The sequence below is a fragment of the Labrus mixtus genome, chromosome 3, assembly GCF_963584025.1.
Source record: "Labrus mixtus chromosome 3, fLabMix1.1, whole genome shotgun sequence".
Lineage (NCBI taxonomy): Eukaryota > Metazoa > Chordata > Actinopteri > Labriformes > Labridae > Labrus > Labrus mixtus.
Window position 1 is genome coordinate 16,559,429 of NC_083614.1, and position 17,460 is coordinate 16,576,888.

The 17,460-nt window shown below is 40.2% G+C and overlaps 1 protein-coding gene across 2 annotated transcripts; it reads left to right on the forward strand.

The window, feature by feature from the left end:
- The first annotated feature begins 466 nt into the window (after positions 1-466).
- atp8b3 (ATPase phospholipid transporting 8B3) lies at positions 467-17,458 on the forward strand. 2 transcript variants are annotated; one of them, XM_061033321.1, is made up of 28 exons: positions 467-562; positions 832-896; positions 1,289-1,380; positions 1,541-1,654; positions 2,523-2,621; positions 3,234-3,295; positions 3,786-3,858; positions 4,133-4,203; positions 6,064-6,155; positions 6,275-6,433; positions 7,371-7,459; positions 7,556-7,749; positions 7,874-8,082; positions 8,886-8,917; positions 9,112-9,268; positions 9,535-9,723; positions 9,846-9,979; positions 11,223-11,390; positions 11,618-11,729; positions 11,860-11,935; positions 12,018-12,141; positions 13,730-13,916; positions 14,050-14,273; positions 14,373-14,456; positions 15,319-15,543; positions 16,068-16,206; positions 16,456-16,586; positions 17,015-17,458. In XM_061033321.1, the coding sequence occupies exons 2-28, from the start codon at positions 872-874 to the stop codon at positions 17,249-17,251; spliced, it is 3,498 nt and encodes a 1,165-aa protein (XP_060889304.1). In that variant the 5' UTR covers positions 467-562; positions 832-871; the 3' UTR covers positions 17,252-17,458. The 2 variants fall into 2 exon arrangements, with proteins under 2 accessions (XP_060889304.1, XP_060889308.1); XM_061033325.1 differs by having other exon boundaries at positions 9,867-9,979.
- The last annotated feature ends 2 nt before the right edge of the window (positions 17,459-17,460 follow it).

A 17,460-nucleotide genomic window follows, 5' to 3' on the forward strand; every position in this document is an offset into this window, starting at 1 on the left:
GGGCGGGCTGATTACAGGTCTCACCAGAATAAGCAAACAGGGCGAGGAGGGGGATGGATGACACAGGTGTTTTATGAAAAGCAGCTGAAGAATGGTTATGAAAACAGTCGAGTTAATCTATCTGTGCGGTCAGTAGGGCTTCATGATTGATGGATCAGCTCCGTCACCTGGCTGCTAACGCTGCCTGACTACAGTACTCGGACACAATGCAGGCAAGTGCACGGCTATATGTTGATTATTTTTGTATGCTGCTTGTCATTACTTTCAACATTAAAGCTACTATTCACTCCCTCACAAACAAGATTCATTTAAAGCAAAGCTGACTCTTCTATGTTCTCTAGGTCTTTAATCTATGTTGAGTTATTGGCAAACCTGATATGCTACCAATTTACTAACATGCATGTAAAATATAGCATGAAATGTCATACGTTACATTTCAAAATGTTAACCTAATTATCATTCCTTGTCAGTGTGATGCAGATGTTTGGAGTTGAACAACCTCGGCTCTTTCTCATCAGGAGGGCTCATGCAACTTCCAGCGGAGCTTCAGCCAGAAGAGTTGGTACATAACTCAGTGCTTCATCCTATAAAAACATGACTTAAGTTCACCTTAGTAATTGTTTCTTTATCTTGTGATGTGCTCAATAAAAGATGGGTATATTGAGTATAGCTAAAACTAGCAGGGGGCTGTTTAAATCAGCAGCAGTGATTTATAGGCTTTTATGTGTTGTGCTATGGTGACGGTGAGTGACTCGGTTTAATGAGTTACAAGATGAATAAATGAGTCTGAGAGGTTGACCTCAGTTCACTCTGTTGTCTCTTTTTGTGCAGCATAACCAGAGTCATTCGACGTCAGAGTCCAATCAGCATCATGGCAAAGGAAAGTGTCGACTCTGGTATGTCGCTTCTTTTAATCTCCATCCCTCATTTTTCTTTTTCTTCACATGCTGCTCGCTCGCTCTTTACCTCTCTGTGTTAATTGTGATGCCTTTAAAGGTCAGAGGGATTAAGCGTTTTGGTTTAAAATGAAACAAACTCTAACTTTAATATTTATTCACTTAAACTATCAGTGTCACGTTTACACGATGTGCTGGTGATTTTCTTTTATATGGATGAAAGTGTTCTTTAAAGTGTTGTATTTCTTTCGCTTTTTTTGTCTTCTTTAAGGCTCTGCTGCTCTGCTCTCTAAGAGAATCCCTTTCTGATGTGGTGTAATAGCACGACACAACATACTGTATGCCTGCATTTCACACTAAGTGGTCTCAATTAAACATAATGTGTCTGGCAGGTCTCACATGGGAGGTGAGGGCGAACAGTCGACACTATCACAAACACAAACAGAAGAAATCCTTTCTGAGCATCCGGTGGGGACGCTACTCGGTGAGTCAGGCACAACGTGTACTTCCTTCCCTCCACATGGAAACCAAACACCTGTTGGCATGCTCATGTCAAAGAAAGCAGGAGAATGTGTTCACATGTTCTTCTCCCTGTTTTCTCTCTCTCTCTCTCTCCCTCCCTCTCCCTCCCTCCCTGTTACCAGGACAATGTGCTGCGCAGCTACAAGTACTCCCCCCTGACTTTCCTGCCGCTGACGCTGTTCGAACAGTTCCAGCGAGTCGCCAATCTCTACTTCCTCCTCATGGTGGTGTTGCAGGTCAGATAAAGGCTCAGATGGTCTCTCTAGCATTTTGACTCGAGAGCTTGGTTTACATTTTGTTAATGGGCTTGGCTTTCAACTAAATATCATGGTTATAAAAGGAAACACACATAAACATTAAGAAATAAACACTTTCTCACTCAGCATGTGTAATTAACAAATAGAGGTAGTATAGAGGTCTGTGTATAACGGTTATGATTTCACACCAGTTTGATGCAGTCCAATGAAGCTCAAGCTCTCTATCTGTTATCCTCAGATTAATGTGTGACAGTTTGCTTTTGGTTAAAAATCTGCTGTTTTGGATTTAGGAGGGACATGTTGCAAACACGTGGTGTTTAGTGAATCTTGAAGAGGAGCAGATTGAAACTGAGTTATGCCTCATAAGCCCCCTTAATATTTTTGACTTTATTTATCCGTGGGGTACATTTCGCACTACACTACATTGTAGCAATGAACAATGTCATTGTGCATTGCATATTTTTTTATAATACTCTGCAGGCCTTTTCACAAATGATCTGCTAAAAAGTATTTTTAGATAGCAAATATGGATATTCATGATTTTCTTTTCAAAGGAGGGTGGCAAGAAAGGAAAACAGTTCCCTTCTAAAAGTTATTTTAACAATGTTGTTTAAAAGGAAATAAAGGCCTTTTGGCTATAATTCATCAGGAATTGTTCTTCTGGAGGATTCCATCTGTCCATTTGATAATCACATATGCCTTGTTTGACAAAATGCATCTCAAATCTTTGTCCTCTATTTTTAGAGCATTTTTAACTCTTTGTTTTTAAAGCATAGTTTTGAAGTGCTTTGTGTGTCCATATTGTTCAGGATGTGTTACTGTGTCTACTTGTCCTTGCTGTTTACAGTGTGTCCCTGCCATCTCATCCATCCCCTGGTACATTACCATCATCCCACTGCTCGCTGTGCTCTCTGTGAGAGGCCTGAAAGACCTTGCCAGCGACATGGTGAGGCCACTGCTCCCTTCGTAGTCCACCCTCTTTTTTTCAGGGTGGGGTTATGTTCCCTCAGCGGTGAATACACTGGCTCACACACAAATGCATGGGCTTCAACATGAATATACGACCAGCTCAGGATGCATTTATGCACCTGGTACTTAAGCATCTCTGCCCTCTTTCCTCTCCTTCATTGTCCTCATTGACTCCTTGTCCTCTCCTTACTGACAAAACCAGTCATCCCAGTAACATTAATTTCCTCTCCTATCATTAAAGCTTTTCCTTTTAAATGCAGGCGTGATGTTTTGCATGGCGAATTCTCTGGTTAAGTGCATCACTGAGTTACGGTCGTTAACAGCTCTGGGTGAAACGCTTGCTTGACCCCTCTCTATTGACTTATCATTTAGTGGAGGGCGTAAATCTTCCAGCTGGTGTCACTGTAGAGCCCAGTAATGGCGTTTCTCCTCTCTTCTTTCTCCCGTACAACCTTTCATGGCCACCCTCACTCCCTCTCACACAATGCTTGTCCATCACTCTTTTTTTTTTTTTCCACATCCTTGTCCCACTTCTCCATCGGTCTCTCTGTCTTTTTGGTGTGTCTCTTTCTCTCCATTTCCGATTCAGGCAAGGAGACGCAGTGACTTAGAGATTAACTCCCGACCCTGCGACATACTCATCTCCCAGAGGTGAGGACAAAGACAGTGGGTTATTCTCTCAAGACTCAGCACAGTGCCAGTTTGAAACAGCTCTCTAATGAAGCTCTAATGAAGTGTGAATGAGTGAATCCCTAGATGGTCCCTTTGTGCTTTAGAGCTTGGCAAAACACATACACACACACCACGTTTTCCACACTTATATGAAGACGACAATCACAGTCTCGACAATATTTTCTGAAGTCTGTTTCTTCTTAAGTACTTTAGTTTTGCACTCTGTGACTTACATTTCCTTTTTCATGTAGGCTATTGACAGTCTACATTAAAAAGAACAACTAAGAAATCAAAAACAGTTTTCTTAGAACTCAAATACAATTGGATTCAGGGCCTTCCATACAGTTTTAAATGATACCCTGCAGTAGCTTTACATTATTAAGAGATGTTCAACCAGATTGTTAAAAAATGTAGCTAGTGAAGGCGGTTGATTATTTTTCCTATATTGTCACTTCTCCTCAATCACCAGGTTCAGCACAGCCCAGTGGAACGATCTGTGTGTGGGAGATGTACTGCGAATCTGTAAAGACCAAGTCATCCCTGTGAGTTTTTCAATATACAAAAACACACGTTAACAGATTTATGAAAAACTACGTGTCTGTTTATTACCAGGAAGTATTTTCATAAATACTAACTAAAACTACAGTGTTGAATACTTGATAGAATACATGAGTATTCATTACTAATTTAGTATTTGCATGTTGCATTTTAATTCTTGTATAAGAATCATATGAGCTCTCCTGTTTGTATTTGTCACTTTCCACTCTGCCCTCTCTCTCTCTTTTTATTTTCTATATTTTCTTTCTTGTTTTCCAGGCCGACCTTCTCCTTCTGAGTAGTTCAGAGCCTCACAGTCTGTGTTATGTGGAGACAGCAGATATTGATGGGTAAGGAACACCATCAGTCTCTTTTGTTTAATAACTCTCATATATTCATTACATGTCCAGAATTCAATCATCATAACTCTGTTTATATATATCATGTTTTGAAGGTTATACCAGTAGTAGTAGAATAGTAGTTGTTGTTGTTGTTGTTGTTGTGGTAGCAGTGCTTTTTTTACACTATATTTGAAAACAAATAAAAGCAGTTAGGTAAACAAACTCATACAGTATAAGAACGTAGATCAAATGTTAAGATTAGGACTGTCAATTTTTTTTTTTGTTGCAATTAATTGCAACATTTCAATAGTTTATCGCCATTTGTCGCATGTTTAAAATTTCATTATTCCGCATTTGAAAATATAAAAAAATGTATAAGCTTTTATTCTGAATTGTTTTACTGTCTTAAGCTGAGAGTATGTTACTTGCTGTTTGAATCAACTCTGCTTTTATTTTGAAATAAAGTAAGGACCTTCTTGTAGGTTAAAGGTCATGACATTCACTTACCTAGAGAAAAAAGGAAGTCGTTACGGATCAAAAACAAAATGAAAACCGCTAAAAAGAAAGGTGAAAAAAGTCAAATGTTTGACGTCATAACTATTGGCTCATCAACTGAGCTGTCAGGAGTTCTTTTTTTAAGAAAAATTAGACACTAAAAGAGGCAGCGGTGTCGATCATTTCCATCACTGTGACTACAGGGAGACACTGAGAGGCTTATCCACGGTGCTCCTAAAGGGACAAAAAAGCATGCCATTAAAAAAAAAATGTAATGTATTTATTTCAGACTATAAGTAATGAGGGATCAACTACTTTATGCTGACAGCCCTTTTTAAGATATATTACATTTAAACTCATTCCATGAACATTTTTTTAAATGTGAAGTAGTGGCTATTTGTAAAAAAAGAAAAAATCAAAATAAACTTATATCAAACATGATCAAAAGTCCACTGATGCATCATGGGGATGTGGTGTACGCAGGCAAATGAACTCCATGGTCCATGCAAAAGATCTGCCTTTCTGATGATTTATTTGGTCAAAAGCAAGCAAGCAGACAAAAGAACAAAGAAAATCATGGCTCCTGCTGCCTCTCTTGCGCTGGTAAAAAAAAACCATAGGCCCACCCAGTTGCATGCTGGTCCTCTCCCTGCCTCTTACCTATATTACCTCAGGTGCCCACAGTGTTACCCAAACACCGAACAAAAATACTCATGCAAAACTAAATGTACTAAATAAATAACTAGCAAATGAAAATATTTTTCAAAAATCTGTTCTAAATAAAGAAATGTGTAGAATAACTAAATAAACATAAATATTAGTAAACTAAATACCAAACTAAATTCTAACAACAAATAAATAGCTCCTACATGTGACATTTAATTCATAGGCCCAATGTCTTCCTAAGACAAGTCATGAGGCATTGACTGCGAAACCTGGTCTCATTTAAAATAAGGGTCAAAATCCGATACAAACTCTGGGCCAATCAGAGGATCGGTCCTGCATATCTGAGGCTTTGGTGGCTCATAGAAGTGAGCAAGGTGTAAGATTCATTCTGTGTCAGTTAAAGTAAAGTTGTCTGCATGAGCTCAGAAGGAGTCTGTTTCAGTCAGGAAACAGAATTATTGAAAGAAGAGCCTCAGTCTGTGCAGTTTTTGGGATATGGGACTAGGGTTTATTTACCGACCTAATACTTGATGAATCTATATTTTAGAAGTAAAACAAAAGTTCTCCAATGAAGAAATCCTCTGATTTTCTTCTTTTTCCAAAACTTCATATATGCACACAAACCACATATAACCTCCTCTCAATTTTATTTTTGAATAAATGGATCAACTGTTCAGTGTTTATAAATCTGGTCTTTGCTTCATCCAGAGAAACTAACCTCAAGTACCGGCAGGCGCTCAGTGAAACACACAACGAGCTGACCTCTCACCCCTCAGAGGAGACACTGGCTGCCTTTGATGGTGAATAAATACTCTCTATATAAATAGAAATTCAGATGTGATAAGATACCGATACTGATAAGATACTGAATGAGACGCTTGTCCAGTGTAACAGAAAATATTGACCTTTCATTTTCCAGGTGTGGTGCTCTGTGAGGAGCCCAACAATCGCCTGTACACCTTCAGAGGTCAGCTGCACTGGCGAGGACAGAGTCTTCCGCTGGACAAGGAGCACATCCTCCTGAGGGGAACAGTCCTACGCAATACAGAGTTTGCCTATGGCTTGACTATATACACTGGTACATGTAGAAGAATTTATTAAGTTTTGAAAAAAAAAAATATCAATATGCATTTCTGTGGAATATAAGTGAGCAGGTCAGTTGTCAAAAATATGACACTACCATTAACTTAAATAAAGGCAATAACAGGGATAAAATAGTGATAGTGTATCTGGGCATCTTAGAACTTACTAATTTCACCGTCTTCTGTGGCCTCCAGTTATTTCAATGACAAATTTTATTATGTGGAATACATTATACTGCTAATTATGGTACTTAACTCTTGCAGTTGTGTGTCTGTTAATGTGTGACAGATTAAAGCCTCCTCCTGTCTTTAGTGTGATCATTGATCGGATATCACTGGACCAGATGTGTCATAGATTTCACTGCTATGACCCTTTCAGTTCTGGTAAAGCCAATCAATACATCAAATTAATTCATAGGTGACTTTTGTACCGTTCATCAGAGGCTGTCTGTTGGTGTGTGACCCCTGTTCCGCCTGATTACAACTGTTACCCTCCCTGACTCACACTCACCAAAGCCTACTTTGAATTATGCACGATCAAAGTTGACATATTGTTGCAGGAAGATTTAGTTTTTCTCTGTCCTTGAACAGTTGAAAGATAAAGGCCAATCCTCTGTATTTGTCATTTTTACACATGAAGCTATCAGCGGTCTAAAGTAAGATAGAGACATCATCCTTAGAAAACATAATGTGATACTTTTATTGATTTCTGCTAGCAAAGTTCCCTCTTCCCTCTGACCTCTTGGCAGGGGAGGTCAGACACCCCAGAACTGGTTTGGGAGCCGGCTCCTAGCTCAAGGGCATGTCAGCAGATACTTACTGACACAAGGCCTTGAACTCATACTCATTGTATGACTTCACGTTGGTTTTGCAACTGGCTGAGCCAGGCTGCCAGAGCGATGGCATCTAACTCTTAACTCTGTTTTGTAACAGGCACGGACACCAAGATCCTGAGGAACTGTGGGAAACTGAGAGTGAAGAAGACTCGAACTGAAAAAGTTTTCAACAAAGTTGTCCTGGGGGTGAGTGGGTAAAGGGCAGGGGGGGGGGGGGGGCAAGAATGAGGCGACATGTGTACAACATACAAACTTGTATGTGTCTTTGTTCTGGATCTCTAGATAGTCCTGTCTGTGATGCTGGCAGCTCTGCTCCTTGCTATCGGCAGCGGCGTGTTTTCAAGTCTGGTCATGAGCCGAACAGAAGTTCTGTCTTCTCTGGTGGTAAACGGAAATCCTGTCTACACAGGGTTCCTCGTCTTCTGGAGCTACATCATTCTGCTCAGCCCGGCCATGCCCATAGCTCTCTATATCACGTCAGTTCAGTTTACAATACTGTTAACAGGAAGGCTGTAATATACTTGTGTTTGTGTTTATACTGTCTAACTGTGTGTGTGTGTGTGTGTGTGTGTGTGTGTGTGTGTGTGTGTGTGTCCACAGATTTGAGGTGATTCACACTGTCCACAGTAAGTTCATTGGCTGGGATTTGGAGATGTTTTGGCAGCAGGCGGACCGACCAGCTCAGGCCAGGAATACCTCACTGAACGAAGAGCTCGGCCAAGTGGGATACCTGCTGAGTGACAAAACTGGGACACTAACGCAGAACTGTCTACTCTTTAGGCAATGCTGTGTAGCTGGGGAGATATATGGTAACGAAAACACTGAAAGCATGCTATAATTTTGTACCGGGGAACTCATTTATTTTATTTCTAAACACCTGTGAGAGATTTAAATTGATTTTCTGAGAACAAAACAAAACACCCAGCGCCTCCAAATAAGCTTTGAGAAACAAAGTTTAATTTTCTGACCTTGCAGCTGCATGACAAGATAGAAATTAAAACCACTTGTGGAAATTTGGATCAGCCTCAACTCAAGCATAGTCCATCAAATATAATTGCTCTTTTTGCAAGTTTTGTATTTTACCCTAGTACTCACAGCTCCCTTTTCATAGCATGTACTGTAAACTAATTTAAGACTTCATCACACTGTACAGATGCTACTGTATAGGACATGTCTGAAAGTAGATATGCTCACTATGTATTTCTGTACAAAGTTGAGATAAATTAGATATTTGTATCTCTTCCAACAGTATGGAAACTTAACATTAGAGTTTCCTTGCTAGCTTACAGTAATACCAAGGTCCCCCTGGAGAAGTGTCCTCACATTAACCTTGGGTTTAAAACATGTTCCTCAAGAGATGTTCAACACTTAACTTACACATATCCAGCAGCCACAAAGTCATCATCTAAATATTTAACCACATCTCTGCCTGCTGAAGACGAACTGTAATTGAAACCTTGTCAGAATTACATCAACCGTGTGTCATATGTCTGAGCCACGTCCTGCTGCAGCCCACATGTGTTTTCTCCATCTTCTTTTAACCATGTACCTTACCTACATTTAAGATGCTTTTTGCAAGTCATTTAAGAGATTGATCTCTCTACTTTCACAGGTGATGCATCTGTCAGGGCAGAGGACATGAAGGTATCATATAATTATTTTTAAATTTCTATCTTAAAGCTCTATTTTGCTTCTTTTTTTCCCCCTCTGCCATCAGGAAAACATTTTCTCGGGCCTGTTTTAAGTCATAATTTCAGCCTTCAAGTTGCTCCACTGTATTCTGTTAATACAGAGTAACATAATTCATTTGTACTTACTTTTTCCATGTACATGTGCAGCCAATGGATTTAAGCTGGAACTCGTTCTCCTGCGGCGGTCTGTACATGTCAGCCCCCGGCCTGGTGGAGAAGCTCAGAGGACAGCAGTGTGCGCTCAGCAGACAGTTTGTCACAGCGCTGTCTTTATGCCACACCGTCATGGCAGAGTGGAAGGAAGGTTGTGTCTTTGTCCTTGTTTGAAAATGTTATTGTGGCTCAAAGTCGATCTGTTCTCATCTGTGTGTAATTTATGTTTGAACAGTGTTTTTGAATTACACTGAACGACTTGTTTGGATGCTGAACTTAAAGGTCAAAAGACCTGTAGGTGTAATTTCCACCCCTAATTGAATCTTATACCACACCGAAAGTCACTGACTGCCAAAAAGGACATTCTAGGAAGACAACTTATTATTCTCATCTCTTGTGTTGACTGCATTCTTCCAGATACTCCGGTATACCAGGCAGCGTCTCCAGACGAAGAGGCTCTTGTTGGGGCTGCCAGGGAGCTGGGCTGGGTATTTCTCTCCAGGACAAGAGACTTTATTGTTGTCTCCGAGCTGGGTGTCACTCGACAGTATCAGCTGCTGGCACTGCTGGACTTTACTAGCAAAAGAAGACGCATGTCTATACTGGGTTAGAGAGAAGGCCCAGAAATACACACAAGCAAAGAATCTTCAATATTTTTTAATCTGTTTAATGTGCCCTTTTGCTAAGTTCTCTCCTGTTAACTTCTCTTCTCAATAAGTTGTCCATAGTGGTTTTGTGCTTTCTTTCAGTGCGGGAGCCCGAGGGTGGGTTAAAGCTGTACTGTAAAGGGGCGGACATAGTGATCTTGGAGAGACTGCAGAAGGACTGTCCGTATCAGGAAAGAATTGAAAGATCTTTGGAGGTCAGCTTGGGTTTCTACTGAACAATCAATATGTTTTATTATTGAACCAACCTTTACTAGGTCTTATTAAATGTAGAAATCCAGTCTTGAAGATTTTAAATTCCCTAACATGCTCAAATTGACGATGCTAACACACTGATTCGAAGACGGGGAAATCCCTACCTTGTTCTCAGTGCTAGTTTAGCGTGTTAGCATGCAAACGTATCTAAGTCTAATGGGTACTCAATCGTTGATGGATAAAGATGTCAGGCATTCAGAGTGATAAGCACTTACTTTATGGGACATTAAAGTGCCAAATTTCATCGCGATCCGTCAAGGCACTTCCCAACAAATACCAATGTCTTCATTGACCCTGGATTAAAAGTATCAGAATCAGCTTTATTGGCCAGGTATGCTGACACACACAAGGAATTTAACTTCGGTGAACTGTATAAGTATAACATTAAATATCAACAATAAACACAATAAGCAAAGACTAATATGCACAAGACTAAATAAGAAACAGTGCAGTGGTGAATAGTGCAAAAGATCCCTATGGTAAAATAGGATTTCTTTGTAGGGGACCATGGTAACGAGAGAAAATCAAACCACAATACTCCCATTATTGATGAGATATTTCTGTTTAGACCAAACAACACACCACCATTACTACCCCTTAATCTATGATACATTATCACACAAAATCTGTATTGCTTTAACTGTTGTTTTGTATTGATCATGACAAACACTTAATCCAGTTTCTAAGAGTCGTATAGACCAGCAACAGAATCTTTATAAACAGTCAGTGTAGTTTGTATGACTCGATACCAGCTGAACCCGCCAACCTCCCGTCCGTTCAGGACTTAGACCTGACCCGTGTGAGGAAACACTCAGAAACATCCCTCTTAACCCATCACTGGCCAAGATTGATGTTTCAAACTCTCTTCTCTGGTAGGCGCTACAGAAAACTACGCCTCAACAACCAGACACAACAGTTTTTTTTTCTTTCCTGCAGGCCATCTTTCTGATGAACAGTTAACACCAGTCACAGTGTCAATAACCCTGTAACACCAAGACATCCACTTGTTTTCATTCTCGATTCTTTTTGTTTATAAAGCGCTTCTTAAGTGTACATATCATCCTTTGCTGTCAACACGCAGCACCTCTCAGTGAAAAAAGAGGCTTAGGTGTTTATATTGTGTGTTCTTCCCTCACTTGATGACGTGCAACCTATCAAAAAATGTGTTCACTTGTCCTCTGTCAGTTGTTTGCCCAGGCCTGTCTGAGGACCTTGTGTGTTGCGGTTCGATCCGTTCCTGAGGCATCATGGGAGCGGTGGAGTAAAACCCTGGCCAAGTCTGCTGCCATGACAACCTGTGATTGTGACACAATGCTGGAAAGGCTATATGATGAGATGGAGAGAGAGCTGCAGGTGGACTCATGCCGAATGTAGTGAAAACCTTTTTTCTGTAAATGGCTCAAAATTGATATAGCTCATAACTTTTACAGCATGGCCAATAATCTGAGGAGCAAATATATCTTGGTTTTGACAAATTATTTTCCCTGTTCTGCATTGTCTCTGTGTGACACGTTGTAGTCATGTTACCATGTAATAGATTAAATATTGGAAAGGAACTCGAACGTGAACTTGTTTTGTAGCTCCTGGGGGTGACAGCCATAGAGGACAGACTTCAGGAGGGTGTTCCTGAAACTATAGATCTGCTTCAACAGGCTGGAATCAAAGTATGGGTGCTAACTGGAGACAAAAAAGGTATTCTGTTCTTTACACACTGTAGCAGATAGTCATCGTTTTGAATGCTGGGTTGTAGTTTCAAGTCTCACTTGGCTTTCTTTCTTCTTCACGCTTTCTCTTTCCACTCCCTCTGCCTTCGTCCTTGTAGAGACTGCAGTGAATATTGGATATTCTTGCAAACTCCTGGATCCTGATACGAGATTACTGGAATGGCAGGAGCTGAGGTAAGCAATGATAAAAATACACAAAGACATACATGCACCAGCAAAAACCTTTTCATTGATCTCTGTGTGTTTGCCCCTGCAGACAGATACTCCAGTCCTCAGACCCGGGGTTCAGTTTCTTCAAGGCCAGGCAGACAGACATGTGGGCTGAAGACAGGGGGACAACAGGATCAAAGACTGCTGTAATCCTCACTGGACCCGAGCTGGTAACACGGACATAAAAGAAATGGGTCACACATATAGATTTAAAATTTCGGAACAGCTGGTGTCTTTCACTTTTCTAATGGCTCTGTATCATGATACACTGTTGTTGTAGCTGAGGGGAGGGACAGGTGGAATACAATGTTTGAGAACTGTTTACATTGTGATTGGGTATTACAAAGCAACTTTTTAGTGAGACAGGAAATGTTGGGAGGAGAGAGAGGGCTGGATATGGTCCAGAGGCAAATGCATGTTGAAACCATTAAGGAAGCTGCGTCACAAATAGGCAGTCCATACAGCTCAAATCTATGTCATGACACCAGTAACGGGAATAAACTCAGAACAACAACTCACATTTACTAGAGTGACCAGGTGAGAATGGCATAAAACCCAAATAACACAATTCAACAGGCCTCCACACATTCCAGCGAAACTGGACACCCATGTACGAAGACTAGGCTATAGTTCAAATCCGGCACGTCATTCCCTTCTTTCTTCTACGTTTCCCTGAATAGCTGTTTGGTAAGCTGTTAATCCACTATGGTTTCCAAAAATCTTTCTGAAGCACCAATGCTTGTAAGTGTCCTGCCATGCTTTGGTGGCTTGACTCTGCCTTTGATAGGCACTCGGGTCTGCAAACCCAGCGTGATTACAAAAACCAAGTCCACTGGTTGTGAATAAAGGGAATTCCCAGCAATACAATTTGCAACGCGTCTCCCACTCTGCTAGCCAAATGTACCTTTCATAGTGGCTGGACTGAAAATGCTCCGAAAGTGCTTTCCCTCGCTGGTTCAGGGCTGTTAGGTTGGGGGATCCTTTATCACGATGTCCACATTTTCTTGAAACATCCTTCTCGAAAAAGGCTTTGCCAGAAAATCCCCCGCCAAATCTGTTTCTTCTCCTCTTTCAGCCATTGTGTGTTTAAAAAAAAAAAAAAACAGAACCTAGTTTAAAAAAATCAGATTCCAATCAAAACACTCAAGCAATTGAGTTTTGTGGTCATGAAAAAAAAAAATGATGTAACTTGAACTCCTAACGCTATGATGTGTTGTTATGTACTCTGCAGCTAGAAGGCCCTGGCATGTCAAAGAATTTAAACATTATGTCAAACTCAAAATCTGATCGGTCAAAGAAGATGAAAATCAACAGTATCATCCTCAGTTACTTCAGCTGCAGAGAGATTCACTTGAATATCTGAAATCGTCAGGGCAAATTTTTTAACCTGGAGATAACACTGGGGCAAAATAGATAAGTTAAAAAGCTTGAATTTAAATGAGCTGCTCTATGATGCTGAGCACATGATGTACAGTGTGTTTTGCTTTTCTCATGTCTGTTAAGAGACTGAACAAAGCTTTTCTTTTTAAAGGTGAACCAATATCAGAGTCTGCAGACAAATGTTGTCTGGGTTTGTCGCCCAGTCATCCAATCCCATGAATTTACAATTTAAAAAAAAAAAATCACAGCTGCTCTTAAAGAACATGCATACTAAAATACATTCAAAAAATATTTTTTTCAAAGAGATGTCAAAGCTAAAATGGAGACTAGGGCCAGTTTGTGTAAATACAACCTGAGGTTTTCGGTGTCTTTCGTTAGGCAGAGTTTGACCAGAGACCAGAATGGGGTGCCTCGTTCATGAGCCTGGCAGACCAGTGTCAGTCGGTGCTTTGCTGTCGTGTAACACCTGGACAGAAAGCTGACATCGTCACGTTGGTCAGGAAACACACCAAATCAGTCACCATGTCTATCGGGGACGGGGCCAATGATGTGAACATGATAAAGAGTAAGTTAGGTTTGATAAAAATATGACAATAAGAGAATGTTTTCAGCTCTCATTTTATAAACCTACTGTTAGCTTTACCCTGTTTTTAAACTGTTTAGATTCTTTTCTTACTGACAATTTTCCCCGACTCCAGCGGCTCATGTTGGTGTGGGAATCGCAGGAGTCGAGGGAGGACAGGCAGTGCTGAGCGCAGACTTTGCATTGTCCCAGTTCAGATTCCTGCAGAGACTGCTGCTGGTCCATGGCCGATGGTCCTACAGGCGCATTTCCCTCTTTTTGCGCTACTTCCTCTTTAAGACTTGTGGCTTTGCTCTAGTGCACATATGGTTTGGTTGCTTCAATGGCTTCAGTGCTCAGGTTAGAAAATAAGAATGAACTTCATAGAGTAAAATGTAAAGCTGAAGTTAAACATTGAGTATACATCCTGCTTTTACTCTTTTTTTAATTCTCTTGCAGTCTTTGTATGAGACATGGTTCATCGCCTTCTACACTGTCTTCTACACCGCAGCCCCAATTATGTGTGTAGCCTTTTTTGAACAGGTGAGACAGTTCATGAGATTGATGTTTTTGTCAAAGCTGCTGTGAGAAACTTCCTTTTTTTCGTTGATGTTGGTGATCCTTGATTACAAGGGGATATGTCTTATCTCTTCCCTCATTCCTTCCTGTGCCTCGTGGTGAGGAGTTTAGTCTGAGTCTGTCTCTCTCTGAGGAGCAGGCAGCATATTGGAGTTAGATCATGTTGTTTCTGGAACAGAAGAGTTTATTATCTGTGCAGCGTACGGCTCACGAACATGAGCAGAGTTCTAGATCCTAGCCGACTTCTTCCCCTGCTTTTATATTCATATCAGATTAGTAACACATGTCTTATCTTGATTATAAATGTGTTTAAGTAACAACTTCTACATAAAGCATCCTGTACTATAAACGTACAGCATTTCTCTTATCTCCATAATATAAATTCCAACCAAGAGATGTGAATTAGAAATATATAATTTAAATTGTTGATTAGCTGCTTAATATAGATTTAGCACTGAATGTGTCATTTGATAATACATAAAGCTTTCTTTAACAGTCAAACAAATTACTCACTGCAAATATTTTCTTGGAAATTGTAAATTTGTTTTAGAAAGTGTTCTGTTAACCCCCTTGTCTGACACATTCCCAGTAGTTTGATGTGACAGGCATTAAAAATCACTTACTTTATAAAACAGTCTTTGTTATCCTGATGATGTTCTTTGAGTTTGTAGCTCATATAGAGTCACTAGTAATAATTTAAGTCTGGTTTGTGATCAGCTTAAATCTCCTCCCCAGAGCTTTAACTCAAGTGTTGATTTTTGCTTGTCAGCACTCACGATAAATTACTACAGCTCTAAGAGCTTCTTCCTGCCTCGTCTCTTTACAGGACGTGAGTGCAGAGAGCAGCCTGATGTGGCCGAAGCTGTACAACGTCGGACAGAAACAGGAGCTCTCCAGCCCTCGCATGCTCTTCTTGTCGTTGCTGTACGCAGTCTACACTTCGCTTGTTCTCTTCTTCGTCCCGTTTGGAGTCTTCCACGACACGGCCTTTGACTTCCAGACCATGGCTGTCACCGTCGCCATGGCAGCCATGTTTACCGCCAACATAGAGGTCATGATCGCTCTTTTCAAACATGCAAGCATCTAAGAGAATCTTATAGCAAGTCAAAAAAAGTAACATGAAAATGTTAGGAAGATTAAGAATTGTTAAGCCTCCTCTATCAACAATAATAATGTTCTAGTTAAATCAGACATTTTGACTTTGAATGAGGTACTCCTGATTACGTCAAATGTCGAAAGACACAGTGATGTGGTGTAATTATGTACACCAAAATATTATTTACTGACAGCTGTAATTTTTTCACACTTTACCTAACACTTAATCTTATTCAGAAAAACAAAGCATTTAACGTGATCATTTAGAAATGATCGATATTGAGGATGGTATATCCAAGAAGGTTTCTCGATTTTTGCACTAAGAAGTTCTGAGCTAAAATGAAATTAAAAAAACAAGATTGTTTAATGTTATCTTTTATAGTATACTTATTAAACATTTCTAGTTTACCTTGAGTATAGATACTGTACGTCCAGATAAACCTTTCCCCTCTGATAACACTGTCTCTGTTTGTCTCCCAGATTGTGCTGCTGACCAGATTCTGGACAAAGTTCAACATAGCAGCTGTGTGTGTCTCTGTTGTGTTGTTCTTCATCTGTACCAGGATCACCCACAACAGCCGCTTGTTCGAGAGAGCACCCAGCGACTATTACTTTCTTGGTACACTTCTTCTCATGGGATCGTTTTCATCTCTGTTTCCTGAGTGATGTTGATCCTGGCTCCGGCCTGTTTCTGTGACCATTACTGCAGAAACTGGTTGATGAGGATTTAGTGGAGACGAATAATATCAAACGTGGACAAAACATAGGACACAACAAGCACTGCGAAATGTCAATTGTGTGTTTTTTTCTGTTTATCATTGATCACCCCTGTGAACAGGTTTGATTGCTCTGTGTGCTTTTTCCTCAGGTGTGTCTGATAGAGCCTTCATTGATCCTGTTGTATGGCTCACAGCTCTGCTCACTGCCTGTACGGCTGTTCTACCCTCAATGACTGCACTAGCTCTCAATATTATCCTCAGTGTGCATGACAGTCACAAGGTGAGGTGTTCTTCAACAAAGACGGGGGAAAATGAGTGAAAGTAAAAAATGTAAACATTTAAAATGAGTGTGGAAGTTAGTAAAAAGAATTGGAATAGATTGGACAGCAAGGAAAACAGAAGCTTAGCTCCTTTTTATCAATCCAAACCTTTTTTTTTTTTTTTTTTTTTTAATCTGGAAGATTTTACATTTTTCATTAGAAGTTTCTTAATGAGTGTTTTGGGGGAAAAGGCAACTTGTAACATAACATTTGAACTATTTTTCTAGTTACATGCATCAAACTGAAAACGGTTAATATTTGATGAACCAACTAAATTATAATATGACATATAGTTGTCTATGAGGTATTCCCATTTAAAATGTAAATAAGGTTTCATTTCACTAAAAAAAGAAAGCCAAACATGTACTCTCACCTGGCTGTGATGCAGGTCCATAGTGTACCCCATCAACCAGTGGAGCTGAGGTCAAAGTTGAGAAGAGGAACGTCTCTACGCCGCTCCTCCTACGCCCTCTCTCAGGGAGCTGTGCCTGGACGTCTCATCACCTCAGGGACCTCCATCCGCAGCACTGTGCCAACGGTGGATGAGATTGTGACTGCAAGTAAAAACCCCACTGACTCCAATGGACAAATGATGGACAATAAGAAACCCCAAAATTACACTTAAAAACTGTCTGATGGTTCTACATGCAAAGATATACAAACATATATTGTTACATATATATACATGTTGATTCAAGGAGTCACTATATGTTTGTACTTTCAACATGTTCATTGTAGTGTGTGCACTCATCTTTTTATAGTTTTAACAGTACATCATGCACTGCCTTCTTTATTTAGACAGTTAACCTCTACAGGCATCTCTGTGATCTTTGT

Coding starts and splice junctions, on each gene's coding strand:
- atp8b3 (XM_061033321.1), top strand. CDS start 872: ATGGCAAAGGAAAGTGTCGACTCTG. Junction 3,859..4,132: donor GTAAAGACCAAGTCATCCCT/GTGAGTTTTTCA, acceptor CTTGTTTTCCAG/GCCGACCTTCTCCTTCTGAG. Junction 9,724..9,845: donor AAGACGCATGTCTATACTGG/GTTAGAGAGAAG, acceptor AGTTGTCCATAG/TGGTTTTGTGCTTTCTTTCA.